At 39.4% G+C, this 21,372-nt stretch overlaps 1 protein-coding gene across 2 annotated transcripts in view; it reads right to left on the bottom strand.

The window, feature by feature from the left end:
• fndc3a (fibronectin type III domain containing 3A) overlaps nucleotides 1-21,372 on the bottom strand; it is a 212,714-nt gene that overhangs the window by 142,188 nt on the left and 49,154 nt on the right. For both annotated transcript variants that reach the window (XM_072584555.1, XM_072584554.1), the window contains exon 3: nucleotides 8,758-8,833. In XM_072584555.1, coding sequence (XP_072440656.1) covers nucleotides 8,758-8,833 — 76 coding nt within the window. The remainder of the gene's footprint in view (nucleotides 1-8,757; nucleotides 8,834-21,372) is intronic.

Raw genomic sequence — 21,372 nt, forward strand, 5'->3', positions numbered from 1 at the left:
AAAGGCAATGATCCATCTCAGAATACTTTTTGTAACGATACGTCAGGTAAAAGGTGCTGAAGTACATAATCTTATTGAATAATGTAAAGAAGTCAGAGGGGGAAAATGGTCTACTCCTCTTATTAAGAAAAACAGAAAATGCTGGAAATGCTCAACAGGTCTGGCAGTACCTGCAGGGAGAGAGAGTACTGGGCTAATGATAAAATTCTTGGCAGTGTAGATGAACAGAGAGATGTTGGTGTCCTGCTGCATAAATCCCTGAAAGTTGTCACCCAGGTTGATAGGATTGTTAAGAAGGTATATAAGAAACATTAATTAGCTCAGCTTAATATTTCAACCAAAGGATGGCACTGGAAGTTTTGGTAGTTTTTTCCCCCCGTCACATCTTTTCACTTTATATTTAACATGCCTGTCCCTTTTGGGGAAAAAAAAAGATTGTTCTAATTAAATAAAGGACCGCTTGAGAATTACACAGAACAAACAATTACCTTGCACTATCTACCCTAAATAGCTAAGTCACATACTTCCTTCAGTACACAAACAAAATTTTCTAAATAACAATGCATAGGTTCAACCAGCCTTGTAATTAAACTAAACTGTTAATGTATAAATAAAAATAAGCTTTACTACACAAATTTTTTGCACTATAATATAACCTATATCTAAGAAAACAAATCAGTTCTAGCTTTCTCCAAACTTCCCAAAGATATTTACAATACAGTTTTAACTACAATTTAATCTTTTTTGTAAGTTTATTTTTGATTTTGATTATATTGTGATTTACTTCTCATTACCTAAGCTGTTTTGCAAATGTCAAAAATAATAATGCAACTTCCCAAACTACTGCACTGCTTTTATAAGGGTTATACGCAAAGGAATTCAAGATAAGTGCACACAAATAATAATTTCTACATTGAAAGACACATTTATATTTGTGTAGCACCTTTCATGACATTTGATTATCTAAGACAGCAAAAAAAACTTTTGAAATATGGTCACTATTGCAATGCAGAACATCACAGTATGACTCTGGAGAAGTTTCTAAAGACTGGAGGGTGGCAAATGCAACCCCACTATTTAAAAAGGGAGGGAGAGAAAAAATGAATAAAATGATTAGTTTAACATCACTGGTGAAGAAAATACTAGAGCTGTTATAAAATATGTGATAACACAACACTTGGAAGTTAAGAAAGAGCACTAATTCCTATCTCCTCAGAAGGCTAAAGGAAATTCAGCATGTCCACAATGATCTTTTTCCATTTTTATAGACCCACTATAGAAAGCATCATACACTGATGCACCACAGCTTGGTATGGCAACTACTCTGTCCAAGAAATACTGAGAGTTGTGAATGTAGCCCAGACAATCGCACAAAACAGCCTTGCATCCATTGACTCCGACTATACTTCCTGCTGTCTTGGCAAAGCATAGAGACATAGAGTCATAGAGATGTACAGCATGGAAACAGACCCTTCAGTCCAACCTGTCCATACTGACTAGATGTCCCAACCCAATCTAGTCCCACCTGCCAGCACCTAGCCCATATCCCTCCAAACCCTTCCTATTCATATACCCATCCAAATGCCTTTTAAATGTTGCAATTGTACCAGCCTCCACCACTTCCTCTGGCAGCTCATTCCATATACGTACCACCCACTGTGTGAAAAAGTTGCCCCTTCGGTCTCTTTTATATCTTTTCCCTTTCACCCTAAACCTATGCCCTCTAGTTCTGGACTCCCCAACCCCAGGGAAGAGACTTTGTCTATTTAACCTATCCATGCCCCTCATGCTTTTGTAAACCTCTACAAGGTCACCCCTCAACCTCTGGCGCTCCAGGGAAAACAGGCCTAAGCCTGTTCAGCCTCTCCCTATAGTTCAAATTCTCCAATCCTGGCAACATCCTTGTAAATCTTTTCTGAACTCTTTCAAGTTTCACAACAGCTTTGTGATAGGAAGGAGACCAGAACTGCACACAATATTCCAACAGTGGCCTAACCAACGTCCCGTACAGCCGCAACATGCACTCTTCCACCTTTTTCCATTGGGCAGGATATACAAAAACTTGAAAACACATACCAACAGATTTCAGAACAGATTCATCCCTGCTGTTATTGGATTTTTGAATGGAACTCTCATATATTAAAGTTGGTCTTTCTCTGCACCTTCTCTGGAGCTGTAACACTTCAAATCTCTGTTCTGTTTTATTACCAAGATGTAATAATGTATGGTATGATTTGCCTTGAAAGCATGCAAAACAATTTTTTCATTGTATCTCAGTACCAGTGACGATAATAAATCAAACTAAAATCAAATTTTAGCAGCTTGACAGACCTTGACCTTAAGGCTGCATTTAACCCAGTGTGGCACCAAAGACCCTAGCAAAATTGGAATTAGTGGGAACTGAGGAAAACTCACTGCTTGTTAGAGTCATACCTAGCAGATAGGAAGGTGGTTGTTGGAAGTCAGCTATCTCAGCTCCAGGACATCTCTGCAGGATTTCCTGAGGGTAGTGTCCCAGGCCCAAACACGTCAGCTAATTCATCAATGACCTTCCCTCCATCATAAGGTCAGAAGTGGGGATTTTTGCCAATGACTGTACAACATCCTGCACCATTCACAGTCCTCAGATACTTAAGCAATGTATTTTAAATGCAATGAGACCTGGACAATATCCAGACTTCGGCTGAGAGGTGGCAAATAACATCGCACAAATCCAGGCAATGACCATCTCCAATAAGAGACGATTTAACTGCCAACTCTTGATTTTCAATAGGGCTACTATCATTGAATGCCCCATTACCAACATTCTAGCAGGATTACCATTGACCATTTACAATATTTAAGGGAAATAGTAAAAAGTTTGAGTATTGCAAAGAAAATAACATTTTGTTGAAACTTTTCATCTTGCACTCATAACATTTTGCAAGAATTCAAACTTTTGGTGAAATCTCACATTTATACTGCATGAGTGAAGAATGCTGATTTGTGGACTCTGATTGATAAAGGTGCTGCTGTGGAGAATATACCCATTAATGTTGAGTGATAGTTAACAGACAGCTTTGTTTATATTCTACACTGGGCAGGTTGATTTTGATTAATCAGAGCATTAGTTGGCTAGTCTTTGAAAGAGAGGAGCAGGATGAAGGAAATAAAAGCAAAAGTCTAGAATAGGATAAAAGGAAGAAATTAAGTGAAAAAGATATCATGGAACAAGAGACAAAGGCAGTGGTAATGGCTGTTGCAAAGTATTTAGAACTGGATCTTAATTTTTCTCCAGACTCCAATTTTCAGTGTTATGGACTAGATCAAACCCTCTCAAAATAAATCAAGGAGATAGCCTCGATCCCAACTTTTATCTTACTTAAAGGCGATTCAATTGGTCAAATTACTAAACTTTAAGCAAAACACACTTCATTCTTACTCGTTAAAATGCAAACAAAAAAAAAAATTGGCACAACTTTACTTGTATCAAAATACTTAAAATAATGTGTTTTAACTACTACTCAAACTGTTCCAATATAGCAGATAAGTGTTTGGTACAACTTATAAAATTAACGATCGGGTCTCAGGTAGTGTTATAGAACAGAGAGACTCAGGGGTTCAGATTCACAATTCTTTTAAGTGTGTGTCATATTCAGACAGGGTGGTTAAAAAGACATATGGCAAACTTGCCTTCATTACTCAGTCCCGAGTATAGAAGTTTGGAATTCTTGTTGAGGTTGAAAAGGGCCTTTTCTGGAATACTATGCCCAGTTCTGGTTGCCAAGTTATAGGAAGGATATTATTAAGCTGGAGAGGGTTCTGAAGAGATTTACCAGAATGTTGCTGAGTATGGAAGGTTTGAGTTATCTAGAAAAGCTGGATAGGCTGGGACTTTCTTCACTAGAGTGTATCTCAGTACCAGTGACGATAATAAATCAAACTAAGATCAAATTTTAGCAGCTTGACAGACCTTGACCTTAAGGCTGCATTTAACCCAGTGTGGCATCAAAGACCCTAGCAAAATTGGCTGAGAGGTGACCTTATAGAGGTTTACAAAACCATGAGGGGGATACTTAGGGTTAATGGTAGGTGTCTTTTCCCTTAGATGGGGAATTTAAAGACTGGGGGCATATTTTTAAAGTGAGAGGAGAGTGCTTTAAAATAAGACGAGGGAGAAATATTTTACACAGAGGGTGTTTCACATGTGGAATGAACTTCTGGAGGAAGTGGTGGATGTAGGCATAGTTACAATGGTTAAAAGACATTTAGATAAGTACATTAATAGGAAAGGTTTGGAGGGATATGGTCCAAGAGCAGACAGGTAGAACTAATTTAGTTTGGGATTATATTTGGCATGGACAGGTTGGAGTACAAAGGGTCTGTTGCTGTGCTGTATGACTGCAGTTCACATTAAATGGCACTCTTTGTCATTAGGGTCATAGGGATGTACAGCATGGAAACAGACCCTTCAGTCCAACTCGTCCATGCCGACCAAATATCCCAACCCAATCTAGTCCCACCTGCCAGCACCCTTCAAACCCTCCCTATTCATATACCCATCCAAATGCCTTTTTAAATGTTGCAATTGTACAGCCTCCACCACTTCCCTCTGGCAGCTCATTCCATACACATACCACCCTCTGTGTGAAAAAGTTGCTCCTTAGGTCTCTTTTATATCCTTGCCCCCCCGCCACCACCCTAAACCTATGCCCTCTAGTTCTGGATTTCTAACTTTGTTCACAAACAAACAGTCTCCCATCCCACAAGAATGAGCAGTGGCTTCTAGAGTTGTGCGTGGAAACAAACCTTCAGCTAAATAAGCTTGCAAGTTATAAATCTGTCATGCATGGACCTTGGAGACCCACACAGTCAGAAAGAGAATTAGGAGGAATGCTAGCCATATTCCTTAATTTTATTTAGAGGAAATCCCTGGGATATGAATGAGTTCCATTTTTAAGTCTGTTCGTAAATTGAATTTGTATGCACGTTGGAACAGTTACATATGGTTCACATCTAGCGTCAATTAGTCAAATGCCTGTCTTGGTATATATTTTACCTAAAACATCTTAAACATAATAATACAGTAACAATGACAATAAAATGTAACTACAGGACTGTATTTATAATTGAAAGAGAGCAAGAGAGGGAGAGAGAAAGAAAGAATGTGTGTGTGTGTGTGTGTGTGTGTGTGTGTGTGTGTGTGTGTGTGTGTGCCTGGTTATAACAAAAAAATTAAAGCAACATTTCTTAAACTGTTTAGATAGAAACGAAAAGATAATGATTAAAGGCTAACACTTACTTTCGTTCCAATCAATGTCTTGCACACCAGAAGGGGCCTTAATTAATAATTAAGAAGAATTTATTAATTGGATAATGGACCTGGTGCTGGAGAGTCAAGGATTGATATTCCTGCTGGAGAGTCAGGGTCTGATTCTGCTGCTGGAGAGTGGAAGCTTACTTCTAAAGTCAATTTCTTAAAGTAAACGTCAAGAGTAGCTTGAACAGAGCTTTTCTTTTTCTCATTATAAATGACCTTATCGCAGCTGAGACAGTCAGTAACTGAGCTTCCACAGTTGACTCCACGGTGATTGAGCTTCCACAGTTCTCTGGGGTAGAAAATTCCAAAGATTCACCATCCTTTAAGAGAAGAATTTTTTCTTCCATTTCATTATAAGAGATAGACAATGTGAGAATATGTTCCTTGGTTCTAGACTCACCAGCCAGGAGAAACACTCCAACTACATCCACCACTGCCATACTCTGCAAGAATTTTGTACATTTCAATGAGGTCACATTTCATTCCTTGAAAGAGGAGAATAGTTTTGTTAATCTCTCCTGAAATAATTCCACCATTCTGGATATTAACCTGATGCATCTCCATTACTGCATTCCTCCATGGCAAGTACATCTTTCCTTAGATAAGGAGATCAAAGCTGTATACAATACTTTAGGGGAAATCTCAGCAAAGCCCAATGGAATTGCAGTAAAACATCTTCACTCCTGTACTGTGCTCAAATTCTGCAAATAGAACCAACGTACAGTTTTCCCTACTAATTGCTTGCTATACCTGTATAGTCACTTTCAGTGACTCATGATCAAGGACATTCAGGTCCATTTTGACATCAACAGTTCACATGCTCTCACCATTTAAGAAATACTATATAGTTCTGTTTACTTCTTACCAAAAAGTGTATATTTTAAGAGTAAATTATATCACCATTTACCATGCTCTTGCCCATGTTCTGGCCTGTTCAAGTCCCCATGACACCCCTTTCAATCCTCCTCACAACTGACATTCTTATCTAGTTTTGTATTATCAACAAAAGGCCCTTCAGCCATCATATCTGGACTCGTCAAGAACAACTGTCTATTTTATTTCCAATTTCCAGCACTTGGTCTACAGCCTTGGCATTGCAAGTACACATCTAAGTAGTTCTTAAATGTTATAAGGATGTCTGTCTCAAACACCTTATAGGTAGTAACTCTGAAGATGGACGAGGGAGATCCAGTAGATGTAGTGTACCTGGACTGTCAGAAAGCTTTTGATAAAGTCCCACATAGGAGGTTAGTGAGCAAAATTAGGGCGCATGGTATTGGGGGCAAAGTACTAACTTGGATTGAAAGTTGGTTGGCTGACAGGAAACAAAGAGTAGTGATAAACGGCTCCATTTCAGAATGGCAGGCAGTGACCAGTGGGGTACCACAGAGATCAGTACTGGGACCTCAGCTTTTTACAATATATGTTAAATGATATAGAAGATGGTATTAGCAATAACATTAGCAAATTTGCTGATGATGCTAAGCTGGGTGGCGGGGGAAATGTGATGAGAATGTTAGGAGATTACAGGGTGACCTGGACAAGTTAGGTGAGTGGTCAGATGCATGACAGATGCAGTTTAATGTGGATAAATGTATGGTTATCCACTTTGGTGGCAAGAACAGGAAGGCAGATTACTACCTAAATGAAATCAATTCAGGTAAAGGGGCAGTACAGAGAGATCTGGGTGTTCTTGTACACCAGTCAATGAAGGTAAGCATGCAGGTACAACAGGTAGTGAAGAAGACTAATAGCATGCTGGCCTTCATAACAAGAGGGATTGAGTAGAGAAGCAAAGAGGTTCTTCTGCAGCTGTACAGGGCCCTGGTGAGACACACCTGGAGTACTGTGTGCAGTTCTGATCTCCAAATTTGAGGAAAGACATTCTGGCTGTTGAGGGAGTGCAGCATGAGGTCAATTCCTGGAATGATGGGATTACCTTACACTGAAAGACTGGAGCGACTGGGCTTGTATACCCTTGAGTTTAGAAGACTGAGGGGGGATATGATTGAGACATAAACGATTATTAAAGGATTGGACACTCTGGAGGCAGGAAACATGTTTCCGCTGATGGGTGAGTGCCGAACCAGAGGACACAGCTTAAAAATACGGGGTAGACCATTTAGGACAGAGATGAGGAGAAACTTCTTCACCCAGAGAGTGGTGGCTGTGTGGAATGCTCTGCCCCAGAGGGCAGTGGAGGCCCAGTCTCTGGATTCATTTAAGAAAGAGTTGGATAGAGCTCTCAAGGATTGTGGAATCAAGGGTTATGGAGATAAGGCAGGAACAGGATACTGATTAAGGATGATTAGTCATGATCATATTGGATGGTGGTGCAGGCTCGAAGGGCAGAATGGCCTACTCCTGCACCTATTGTCTATTGTGAGCTCCAGATTCTCTCCGAGTGAAAAGTTTTCCTCACATCCTCTGTAAACCTTCTGGCCTTTTTCTTAAGCCTATGCCTCCTGGTTATTGATCACTCTTCTGCCAATTAAGGGAAAATGTTTCTTCCTTTCTATCCTGTCTATGCCCCTCAGTTTTACACACTTCAATCATGCACCCTTTCAGTCTCCTCTGCTCTAAGGAAAAGAACTCTTGCCTGTCCAATCTCTTTTCATAAGTAAAACTCTCCAGCTCAGCAAATCCTGATAAATCTCTTTGCACCCTCTCCAGTGCAGTCACACCTAACCTAGAATGTGGATTCCAAAATTGGACATAATAGTCTAGCTGTGGCCTCACCAACATTTTATTACAATTCCAGCATAACCTCCTTGCTCTTAAATTCTATGCCTCAGCTAATATAGGCGAGTATCCCATATGTCTTCTTAACGACTTTAGTCGTCTGTCCCGATACCCTAAGCGTCAGGTGTACACGCATATCAAGTTCTCTCTGATCCTCAGTGTTTTCCAGGGACTGACCATTCATCATATATTCTCTTATTGAGTTTGTCCAAGTGTGTGACCAATAGGTTTGCTTAATTTTCAGCAATTCTTCTGATACAACCTTGTAGAGAACTGATTGCCAAACCATATTTCTTCTTCTTTATATTAGACTCTGGTGTAGACTCTCAATTAAGTTAACTTCATTGGACTACATTGTGTTAAAAAGGAGCTGAAGAGACTAGATTGGCACATTGCAGAGAAAACACACCATTCAATTAACATACACTTTGCAGATACTTCTACAAATCCAGACATCTACAAGAACAGATACTTTTAAGAAAAATCAAAGAAATAATGTATTCCAAAAAGCTTTTGCATATTCAGGTACCATTTGTGAGTGCATTCTGAGTAATTTACATATACGGTTCATACGTTTACCAAATATAGGTACATTGCAAGAGAGAGAAAAAAAAAAGAGACAAAAAAAAACATGAAACAAAGCCACCACAATCCATCAGTAGTATTCCGGTTTGTATCTGAAACTATCTATTGACAATTTATTGGTAGTAGCCTACCTGTAATGCACTGAAGCTGCCCATCCTCTCTTCTTATGGTAAATGTCTCACCTGGGTTGACTTGAACCAAAATAACCTGTGATTATATACATTAAAAATATTAATTTGGATACAATTTGCAGTCAAGTAAAATGCTTTTACCTTAATTTCCATGTAATTAGAGTTTTAAAGAAAGAAAAACAGCTTGCATATGTTTAGCTCCTTAATATAGCAAATGTCCCAAAAATGTTGACATTTAGTTTGGTTCTGCACTATATTATGAACTTTACAATTAATATAAACCACATTTTCTGTTTTCTTTTAATCTCAAATATTTAGGTAATCCAAGAAGTTTTAAGTTTTAAATACCATTCTGTTTCCTGTCCACTCTGTAGCAAATCCCCATCTACTCCTTGAAGACTTCTCACCATTCAACTGCTATTTGCCTACCCAATTCTCAATTCCAATCCACCTCAAACAGATTATTTTAACTCACTGAATTCAAACCAGTTAAGGATCAATGCACATTACTTTACTACTGCTCTTTTCCATAACTACTCAAACTTAATATTACCAACTTTTCCACCTGTACCCATTACATTCCCCAGCATTGGATCCAGCACATTCTCTCTCAGTGAATTTGAAAAACATTTAAAGAAACTTCTCTTGTACACATTTTAAGAATTTCTCTCCTTCTTTGGCATTTAAACAACCGCTAATCAAGTCTAAATTGATATAACTGAAGGCCCTCATTTTCCTCCAAGATTTAACAGATTATAGAGTACAACAGCAGCAAATAACCTCCTCCATTGTTCTTTAATACTAACTTTATAAATTCCATCTTTGGTCCCTCAACCAACTACGCCATCCTTCCTCAGTAGTATACTTAATCAGCTTTTTCCTTTCTAACTTTTAACGGAATACCTCATAACATTGTATTCTTAGTATTGTCTCTCTATGCCATTTCTGTTATATCATAGTCCCATATAGTGATATGCATGTGCAGTTCACCAACATTATTTAGCACAGCACAACATTTCACAAGCAAGGTGGGATGGGAAGCGACTGATTTAAGAAATGAGGCACTACACAATAGAAGGATTTCGAGATAATAAAAGCAAAATATTGCAAATCCTGAAAATCTGAAATAAAAAGTGTTGGAAATCACCTGTACTGGGAGCAGCTGCAGAGACAGAAACACAGTTAGATGTCCCCCAGTTGAATATGTCTCTTCTTCAGAAGAAGGATTCAAGGGTTAGATTATGGATGATAGTTTACATAAATTTTGCTGTATTTGCAAGTTTAGATAATCAAGCAGTTACCAAATCACCATCTAAATCGATTGCAGGATTCAATTGATTAGATACAAATCAACTATTTTCTCTAATCTTCAGTGGGAAAATTAAGAATAATGGATTGCAAACATTAATTAAAGCAAGTCATTTTCACAAGGAGGTATTGAAAATATCTTTCCTCCTTCCCCACCACTTCCATCCCTCTAAAACTAACTTAACTGAGATTTTGATGAATTGAGGAATATAGAGTAAAAACAAACTAAAAAGTTAAAAAAAACTATGATTTAACTGAACAATGGAACAGGTCCAAGGGGAAGAATGGCTTCTTTCCAATACTTACATTGTCTCATATTTGTGCCTTTAATCTTGAAGCACATGCTATTCTATACTAAATTAAGATAGCAATAAATGTATTGCAAGCTCTGCTTAGAAGCAGAAACAAAATATGTTTGACATTTAATTATCCCGACCCAGACTAAGATTCTATTTTCACCTCAGCCATAATAATGATAAGTCATGTGGAAAATACAGATGGTATCTCGTCATTTGTCATCAAGCATTTAAAGTAAAAGCTTGACCCGGTTCCATTATAAAATAAGCCCATCAGGATCAGGCCTCCAAATATGTCTGGTCTCATAAAAATTGATTAAATAAGCACAGAAGAACTAAAGATGACAATAGCTCAGTAGAAGGTTTCAGTTCAAATTCAGGATTTGAGTACAGAGCTCATGGTTGAAACTCCAGTGCAGTACTGAGGAACTGCTGTACAATCAGAGACAATTCATGAGCTGAATACATTTTGTTACATAAATCAATGTTAAGTAATGATGGATATGCATCACCAGTAGAAATAAAAGAAAGATAATAAATAGTTTCTAAAAGTTAACAGAGGAAAAGAAGATGAAAAGCCACTGACATAGGAGTCAGAGTGTAATATATCTATATTGACTGATGATACAAAAATTGATGGTAAAGTATGTTAAATGATGACAAAGAAATAAAAAAAGGCTTATGGACAAGTTGAGTGAACAGGCAAAATCAAGACAGATCACTACTTAAATTAGGAGAGACTCTTAAAAAAATGCAGCACAGAAGGATTGGGGTGTTGCGTGTGAAACATAGAACATTAGCATGCAGCTGCAGCATGTAATTAAGGCAAATGGAAATTTAAAAATAGGGAAGTCTTGTTACAACTGTACAGTATATGGGTAAGTTCACACATGGAATAATGTGTACAATTTTAGTGTTTGTATTTAAGAAAAGATGCAATGACATTGGAGGCACTTCAAAGTGATGGGATGATTTCTGAGATGAAGGGGTGACTTATCAAGAATGTCTTAAACAAGTTAGGCTTTAATCATTAGAGTTTACAGAACTGAAAAGTGATCATATTTAAAGATCAAGATTCTGAAGACTTTCAGGATACATGTTGAGAAGATGTTTTCATTAGCAGGGGAATCTCAAACTAGGGAACATAGCTATAGGTTACGTGAATACTCATTTAAAACTGAGATGCGAAGAAATTTCTTCTTCTAGGGAACTGAACATCTGGAATTTTCTACCCTAGAGACTTGATCAGGCTTGATGGCTGAAAGTGATTGAAAGATGAGGTGGATAGAGCTTTGAAATATTGGGGAATTGACGACTGTCATGACTTGACTTGAAAGAGGAGTTGAGGCCTTCGGCAGATCAGCAATCATCTTGTTAAATGGTGGAGCAGGCTTAATGGCAGTTTAACCTGACTCTATTTCCTTTTGTTCTTATGTTCTAACATGCTAATCTCCCTGCTCTGACCAGAGAAGTATGGGTTCAAGTCCCACCTGTGCCAGAGTTGCGTAATAACATACCTGAAGAGGTTGATTAGAGAAAAATAGATCAAAAGATTTATTAAATGCAATTTTAGATCAATCATGATGGCATTTGAACTCATGACATATAAGATTTAAGTCTGCTAGCATAACCATACGCAACCATATGAGAGACACTATTGTTAGGTTTTATTTACCTTACATTTCAGTGAATTTACAGATTTGAATTGTTAGGGATGGCTCACAACAAGACAAGCATCATTTAACATACTCAAGATAGAAAGAGCTGAGACCTGCCTTTTGAATGGACAGAAAATCTGAAAAAGGCAAATGTTATTATTTCCACTTTGAGTGCTTTCTTTACTTATAATGGCTATGAATAGTAAAGAAGGCAGTTTAATAACTTCTTCACATTTGCAAATATAACCAAGTACAGGTATACTGTCTCATTGGAGAGAAGTTAGCTCTTGTAAGCTGGAAGACAAAAGTCAGAGAGGCAAATAAGTCTTTTATCCATTGTAGGATGGTGGTAGAGTGGCATTTAATCCGGTAGGAGGGTTTGCACCTCAAATCTGTGCCATGCCCACTCCACCACTAATTAATGCCCACTTTAGGACCTCAATCTCTGCTACTGATATTCACCGTGACCAATATTGCTTGCAAGCTCTCTGGATGGGTTCCCCATTGAAAGCCATTCAGTGCCTGATTAGAAGAACAAGCATCAGGAAAAGAATAGCTCTCTTTGCTTCTACCTTCTCCATTCCCTCTCCCCCCCCCCCCCCCCCAACCCCAACTATCATTTGTCTACAGTTCTCTATAATTAAAGGCTTGTGCTCAGAAAAGGCTGGAAGTCTTTAGTTTTATTTCTGTTCAGAGATTTCACTAATATTATATTCAAATATAATGGGGAGTAATTGAGTATTTCTAAATATAGTGAGGAGGATTCCAACACTGGCATCTACCAACAATAAGAAAAGTTTCCCAGGCACGTCTCATCCACAAAAACCTGGACATTCCAATTTGGTCAATCACTGCCCATTATTCTACTTTTGATCATTAAAGTCTTGGAAAAAGATATCAAATTACATCTAATCTGCAATAACCTGCTCACTGGTTTCAGTTTGAGTTCTGTCAGGACTACTTGGCTACTGGTCTTATTACAGCCTTGATGCAGACATGGACAAAAGAGCTGAACTCAAAGTGAAATGTGAGTGACTGCTGAGGAAAACAGGGCAACGTTTAGAGTTATAGAGATGCTAAGCACGGAAACAGATCTTTCGGTCCAACTCATCCATGTCGACCAGTTATCCTAAACTAATCTAGCCCCATTTGCCAGCACTTGGCCAATATCACTCTAAACCCTTCCGATTCATATACCCATCCAGATGCCTTTTAAATTGTACCAGCCTCTACCACTTCCTCAATCGATAGATGCACCACCCTCTGCGTGAAATGTTGCCCCTTAGGTCCCTATTATATCTTGCCCCTCTCACGCTAAACCTCCGCCCTCTAGTTCTGGACTCTCCCATCGCAAGGAAACATCCTTGTCTATTTATCCTATCCATGCTCCTCATGATTTTATCAACCTCTACAAAGTCCCCCTCAGTCTCTGATACTCCAGGGAAAATAGCCCCAGCCTATTCAGCCTCTCCCGATAGCTCAAATTCTTCAACATCCTTGTAAATCTTTTCTGAACACTTTCAAGTTTCACAACACCCTTCTGACAGGAAGGAGACCAGAACTGCACACAAAATTCCAAAAGTAGCCTAACAAATGGCACAAACAGTGGGCGGCACGGTGGCACAGTGGTTAGCACTGCTGCCTCACAGCGCCAGAGATCCGGGTTCAATTCCCGCCTCAGGCGACTAACTGTGTGGAGTTTGCACGTTCTCCCCGTGTCTGCGTGGGTTTCCTCCGGGTGCTCCGGTTTCCTCCCACAGTCCAAAGATGTGCAGGTTAGGTGAATTGGCCATGCTAAATTGCCCGTAGTGTTAGGTAAGGGGTAAAGGTAGGGGTATGGGTGGGTTGCGCTGTGGACTTGTTGGGCCGAAGGGCCTGTTTCCACACTGTAAGTAATCTAATCTAATCTAAAATAGCCACATGATCTCCTAACCCCTATACTCAAATGCTCTGACTAATAAAGGAAACGCCTTCTTCACTATCCTATCTACCTGTGACTTTACTTTCAAGGAACTATGAACCTGCACTCCAAAGTTTGTTTGTTCAGCAACACTCCCCAGAACCTTACCATTAAGTGTATACGTCCTGCTAAGATTTGCTTTCCCAAAATGCAGCATTTCGCATTTATCTAAAATTATCCTCCATAGAGCCATAGAGATGTACAGCATAGAAACAGACCCGTCCATGCCGACCAGATAGTCCCACCTGCCAGCACTCGGCCCAGATCCCTCCAAACCCTTCCTATTCATATACCCATCCAAATGCCTCTTAAATGTTGCAATTGTAGTAGCCTGCACCAGTTCTTCTGGCAGCTAATTCCTTACACTTGCCAGCCTCTGTGTGAAAAAGTTGCCCCGTAGGTCTCTTTTATATCTTTCCGATCGCACCCTCAACCTATGCCCTCTAGTTCTGGATTCCCCCACCCCAGGGAAAAGACTTTGTCTATTTACCCTATCCATGCCCCTCAATTTTGTAAACCTCTATAAGGTCACCCCTCAGCCTCTTGACACTCCAGTGAAAACAACCCCAGCCTGTTCAGCCTCTCCCCTATAACTCAAATCCTCCAACCCTAGCTACATCCTTGTAAATCTTTTCTGAACCCTTTCAAGTTTCACAACATCTTTCCGATAGGAAGGAGACCAGAATTGCACGCAATATTCCAACAGTGGCTTAACCAATGTCCTGTACAGACACAACCTGACCTCCCAACCCCTGTACTCAATACCCTGACCAATAAAGGAAAGCATACCAAATGCCTTCTTTACTATCCTATCTACCTGTGACTCCACTTTCAAGGAGCTATGAACCTGCACTCCAAGATCTCTTTGTTCAGCAACACTCCCTAGGACCTTACCATAAAAAGGGTATACGTCCTACTAAGATGTGCTTTCCCAAAATGCAGCACCTGGCACTTATCTGAATTAAACTCCATCTGCCACTTCTCTGCCCATTGGCCTATCTGATCAAGAATCCTGTTGTAATCGGAGGTAACCCTCTTTGCTGTCCACTACACCTCCAATTTTGGCGTCATTTGAAAACTTACTAACCTGAACCTCTTACACTCGCATCCAAATCATTTATGTAAATGGCAAAATCTAGAGGACCCAGCACCGATCCTTGTGGCACTCCACTGGTCACAGGCCTTCAGTCTGAAAAATAACCCTACACCACCACCACCACCACCTTTGAGCCAGTTCTGAATCCAAATGCCTAGTTCTCCCTGTATTCCATGAGATACATCCTTGCTGATCAGTCTCCCATGAGGAACCTTGTCAAACACCTTACTGAAGTCCACATAGATCACGTCTATCACTCTGTCCTCATCAATCCCCTTTGTTACTTCTCCAAAAAAAAAAATCAATCTAGTACGTGAGACATGATTTCCCATGCACAAAGCCATGACGACTATCCCTAATCAGTCCTTGCCTTTCCAAATACACGTAGATCCTGTCCTTCAGGATTCGGGTGGCACGATGGCACAGTGGTTAGCACTGCTGCCTCACAGCGCCAGAGACCCGGGTTCAATCCCCACCTCAGGCGACTGTGTGGAGTTTGCACGTTCTCCCAGTGTTTGCGTGGGTTTCCTCCGGGTGCTCCGGTTTGCTCCCACAGTCCAAAAATGTGTAGGTTCGGTGAATTGGCCAAGTTAAATTGCCCGTAGTGTTAGGCGAAGGGGTAAATGTAGGGGAATGGGTCTGGGTGGGTTGCGCTTCGGAAGGTCGGTGTGGACTTGTTGGGCCGAAGGGCCTGTTTCCACCCTGTAAGTAATCTAATCTAATCTATTTCCCTCCAACAACTTGCCCACCACTGAGGTCAGGCTCACCGCTCTCTAGTTCCCTGGCTTTTCCTCACCACCTTTCTTAAATAGTGGCAGAGTACAGCATTAACGAGCCTGAGCAAAAGTGGAGGCAATGGGAACTGGGGGGAAAACTCTTCACTGGATGGGTGGATTGATACCCAACTGTTATGAAGTTGAAGGTATGTACTGTTCCTTTGAGAGAGAGAGAGAGAGAGAGAGAGAGAGAGAGAGAGAGAGAGAGAGAGAGAGAGAGAGAGAGAGAGAGAGAGAGAGAGAGAGAGAGAGAGAGAGAGAACGCTGATCTGAACTGAGCGATTACAAGCACCTTTGTACATCACTAGGTGGCTGTCCCAGAGAGTACTACAAAATTAAAAATATGTAACATTTGGCTGTGAAATAGATAGCTGAGTTTTGGTATTAAAATTTGAATTTAACCATTTTAAATTATGTCCCAGGATACTAAAACCCAATCGAGTTTGAATTTATTGTTTTGCCAACATCAAACCAATGAGGCGATCCGATGTTGGGGGGAATATAAGAATGTGGATATTTTGAAAATTGGTCAGAGAGCAACTGCTGTAGAGCTAGAGAGCTAACTACCAATATAACATCTTGCTCTCCAAGAAATTAGAAAACACTCTATCAAAGTTACCTTTCCACTTGAAACTCACAGTAAAAAGGCAGATGACGATCGAGGGAGATCAACAGCCGGAAGAGTGAAGACACAGAAAAAGACACAATGTGTGGTTTTGAAATTAAGTTGATGTAATTTTAATAAGTGCCTTATTGGAACAGCATATTGTTATGGAATTGAAACCAGATAGTAAGCAGTTAAGAGAAAGGAGAATTAGATTTGTGAATAGTTTTTGTTTAACATTCAATTTAAGTGATGGAAAATAAATTGACGTTATTTTCTTTAAATAGTGGAATTTGGGAGTTCTCTGTCACAACAGATGAGGCGAGGTGAGCTTTTCTGTGTGTTTGATATAATTAACAGAAAAAGCTCGCTTCTGTGTCATAACTCAAACATAAAAGGAAGATGTTTGTGTTGTTGGAGGCTAATACTTTCATTCTCAGGACACCACTGCAGGAGATCCCCATGACAGTGTTTTAGGTTCTACCATCTTCTGTCTTCTCAAAGTCTGTCTACCATTTACAAGGCACCAAATCAGCAGTGTCATGGAATACAATCTACTTGCCTGAATGAGTGCTGCTCCAATAACACTTAAGGAACTCAACACCATCCAGGACAAAGCAGCTCATTTGATCAGTACCTTATTCACAAACACAAATTTTCATGTGTTCATTCCAGTGCACAGTAGCAACAGTGTGTACTATAAAGATACACAGCAGCAACTTCCTTTTATACTTGTTTGCGGGATGTAGGTGCCACAGACTATGCAAGCATTTAACTCCCCTCATAATTGCCTTGGAGAAGGAAGTGATAAGCTTCCTCCTTGAACTGCTGCAGTCCTTCAGCAGTTCTGCTAAATTCAAGGCTCTTTGGAAAGCATCTTCCGAATCTGCAACCTCAACCACCTAGAAGGAAAAGAACAGGAGATATAAGGCAACAGCACCATCTATAAGCTTCCCTCCAAAAACACACATCAGCAGGCTTGTAACTACATTGCTGTTCCTTCATGGTCGCAAGATCAAAATCCTGGAGCTCCTTTCCCAGCAACACAGTGTGGATTAACACTAGAACTCTGCAGCAATTCAAAAAGGCTGATTGTAAACACTGTCTCAAGGATAATTAGGGACAGGCAACAAATGCAAACCTTTCCAGTGAGGTCACATCTTAAGTTTGCAAAAAGCCCTGATGGCCAAATTGTTGGTGTAGTTCTATCTCAGGATCTGTCCTCTGACCTTCTGTAACAAATACATGTCCAGGTTGATATGACATTTCTCTTTGCATTATTTTACATTAAGTAATTCCAGTTGCTAATACAACTAACATGATAGGTCATCTCATCTTGCTTCAAATCATTGAAAACAGATTGAACATGAAAATGATACTAAAGTACTGAATAGACAAAGAAACATTACTTAAGGACAGAGATTTCAAAATGTAGAGTGAAGTATGATTAAATTTAAAGGACAAAGTTCATATTGCAGGAAAGGAATGCGGAAACTTCATTTACTTAGCAAGGGGGTTGGAGAGATTCGGGGGCCAGAGACAGAAGAACTTGCACTGTGGGCTAGAGGAATTTGCAACAAATAGAAAAAGACAAAATGGATTTTTAAATATGGATGAGGATTTTGAATTTACTATTTTAGGATATTAGCAGCCAGTTTGAGCAAGAAACAATTGGCAAAATGGGAACTTAGTGTTGGACTGGAACTTTCTTAGGTGGAGCTTGTGTAGAATGGAACTCAGGAGGACAGTGGGTGGAAATTGAGTTAAATCTCATCAGGTATCAATGGCATTCATGCTAGTGAGAATTAGATGTGGAAGATATAACATTGGAGGTGGAAGAATACTATTTTACTGATTAACAGGATACTGGAATTATCCAATGGTTACCCATGGTATAGAGGCTGTGCATCTTTTTGTTTAACTACATTAGCAGGTAAAGAGAGAATGAAGTTGAATAAATAAGAATTCAGTTGTCCCTGTACTCAGTTCAAGAAGGTTCTACAGTATCTTGGACTTGTTTTCGACCCAATGATATTAAAATAAATTGGAAAATGCAGACGTGCTGTTGCAAATGTCATTTTATCATTAAGAAGAGGAAAGAAAAATTGGACAGAATCAATATGGATTTATGAAAGGGTTATGGATTTATAAATTTTTCTGTTATTTAATATAAAAGCATAGATAAAGTAGAACAGTGGAAGTGATGTTTTTGGATCTTTTGAAGACTTTGATAAGGTCGCACATAGAAGGTTCAGAAGCAAAATTACAATGTGGGGTTAGTGAGGTTTGAGTGTGTGTGCTACTGATCATAATACACTACAATGGATTGAGAATTCATTAACAGACAGAAAACAGATTGTAGGAATAAATGGGTCATGCTCAGATGAGCAGGCTGTTACTAGTGAAGTTACTGCAAAAATCTGGCTACAAATGTTCAAAATCTTATGAATGATTTGAATGTAACTGAGACCAAATGTAACATTTCCAACTTTTCCAATGACCGAAAACCAGGTGGGCATATAAGGTGGGAGGTGGTTGCAAGGAGGCTTCACTTGAAAACAGGTTAAATGAATGGACAGAAAAGGGCAGAGGGAATATAATGTGAGCAGTTGGGATGTTTTCAACTTTGGTGGGGGAGAAATGATAAATGATGACGGATTGGGAAGCATCAATGTCCAAAGAGACCTTGCTCATGGCATACTAAAAGCCAGTGTGCAAGTATTAGAATAAATCACAAGGTCAAATGGTATGTTGGCCTTCATTGCGAGGAGATGAGATTACAGAAGGGCATCTTGTTGTGATAGAGCTTCGGTGAGAGCATACCTCAAGTACCTTTACAGTTTTGGTCTCTTTATCTAAGGAAGAATATAATTGTCACAGAGGGAGTGCAAAAAGAGGTTAATCAGACTAATTCTGGGAAGAACGAAATTGTCTGAAGCAAAAAAACTGAAGAAACTTAACACATTCTTAAGAATCTTCAAATATTTGTTTATTGAGCAATAAAAATTTAAATATATTAAACTAGGCAAAAAGATTGGAAAGATTTATTTAAAGACTTAAGAAAAGGAATAAAATTCACACTACTCCTTTTATTCCAGAAATGTCCTTGTAAATACCAAAATTCCAACAAACACAACTATCTTCACCTATGTTTCTTCTAATTTTTCTTGCCACTGTACCAATCTCTGAGATCCATGCACAGCAGTGACTTCTGGAACCTCAAGTGGCTACATAGCTTATGGGGAACACTAATCTCCTCACAAGGTTTCTTGCTCAGGCTGAGTTTTGGTGAATGTTTGCAAAATCATTAGATAAAACAAACTACAAATATGCTCACAATTTCTTTAACCTCACAGCAAACTCCCGAGCTCCCTAACTCAGGTTCCAGCAGGCATTCTCTGGTACACCACTGACTGCTATAATCTTCAGTCTATCTGTGCACCTGGAGTACTGTCACCAGGAAATAGTAAAAAAAATGGATTTAGGAAAATTTTAATGTGCCAAATTTCTAATCCATATTCAAAGATGTGCATGGTGAATTGGCCATGTTCAGGGATGTGTAGGTGAGGTGCATTAGCCAGAGATAAATGTAGAATAATAGGAGAGGAGAAGGAGTCTGGGTGAGTTACTGTTTGGAGAGTCGGTGTGGACTTGTTGGGGCCAAATGGCCTGTTTCCACATTGTCAGGATTCTATTGCTCCATCACAGGGGCTGTAAAATCTCTTTAAAAATGCATACAAACACAAAGACATTCAGAATCCCTGGCACAAATCCCAAAAGTAAGACCCTGCCTTTGTCTTAATAAACACACAATATAAAGGTTATAGATTGTTCCCAAAAACTGCTTTCTGGGAAGAGAATTTTACAATTTAGCAACCCTCAAAGAAAACAAAAACTGTCTCCTACTATTACTTTTGAAGTGCACTACCTAGTTCTACACTCCATGGAGAACACATCCTCTCAGTATCTTAATGCATAAAATACCATCAGAACTTTATACATTTCAACAAGCAGCGTTGTAAACGGCACTTTAACATCACCCTAAAACTGACCTAGCCCTCTTTTAGCTGACAAATTATGTGAGGTCAAATATGTAAAATAAAAAAAAGTTCATGACTTGTACAAGAAGAATAGATTGTGAAATATGATCATTAAGATGAGTGATTCTGGTTGTGTGGACTTTGGCAGTGAAATAGTTGCTTGCATATTTTGTTTCTGCAGTTACCTGGAAGGAGTTTGTCTTGCTTGCCTCAATGGTGATTTTAGGAGAAAGTGAGGACTGGAGATGCTGGAGATCAGAGCTGAAAAATGGTGTTGCTGGAAAAGCGTAGCAGGTCAGGCAGCAAAGGAGCAGAAGGGCTTATGCCCGAAACGTTGATTCTCCTGCTCCTTTGATGCTGCCTGACCTGCTACGCTTTTCCAGCAACACATTTTTCAGCTCAATGGTGATTTGGCTGACTTACCTTGTTTGCAGCAGAGAGCTATATTTCCTTTGTTAAACCTGTACATTCAGCAAGTCCAGCAGAAGTTCTCAGCTGTGCCCCTTCACAGCACACTTTAGCACAGTGTAAATCAAAAAACAAGTCAGCATATTGAGACCAAAGGCTGCATGTGGTTTTTAACCTGCTTTGAGTAGTCCTGGAATATTTTTGCTCAGAACTGTCTTTTCTTTTTCAAACAAATATAGTGTCGGCAATCTGGGACACAATCCAAGAAGATCACAATTCAGTTTTTGAAGTGCTGCAGTCTGAAGTTCCTTGACACTCTACAGATTATTCATGTTTGATTCGTCAGTGTAATCTATATAGGGATTTTACACAGCCTCAGTGATTTGACCTTTTCAGCTATTTTTGGGCTTGCATGTCATTTTTAAGATCATAACAACATAAGACATAGGAGCAGAATAGAGGGCAGCAT

Source organism: Chiloscyllium punctatum, chromosome 15 (assembly GCF_047496795.1).
Source record: "Chiloscyllium punctatum isolate Juve2018m chromosome 15, sChiPun1.3, whole genome shotgun sequence".
Classification (NCBI taxonomy): Eukaryota; Metazoa; Chordata; class Chondrichthyes; order Orectolobiformes; family Hemiscylliidae; genus Chiloscyllium; species Chiloscyllium punctatum.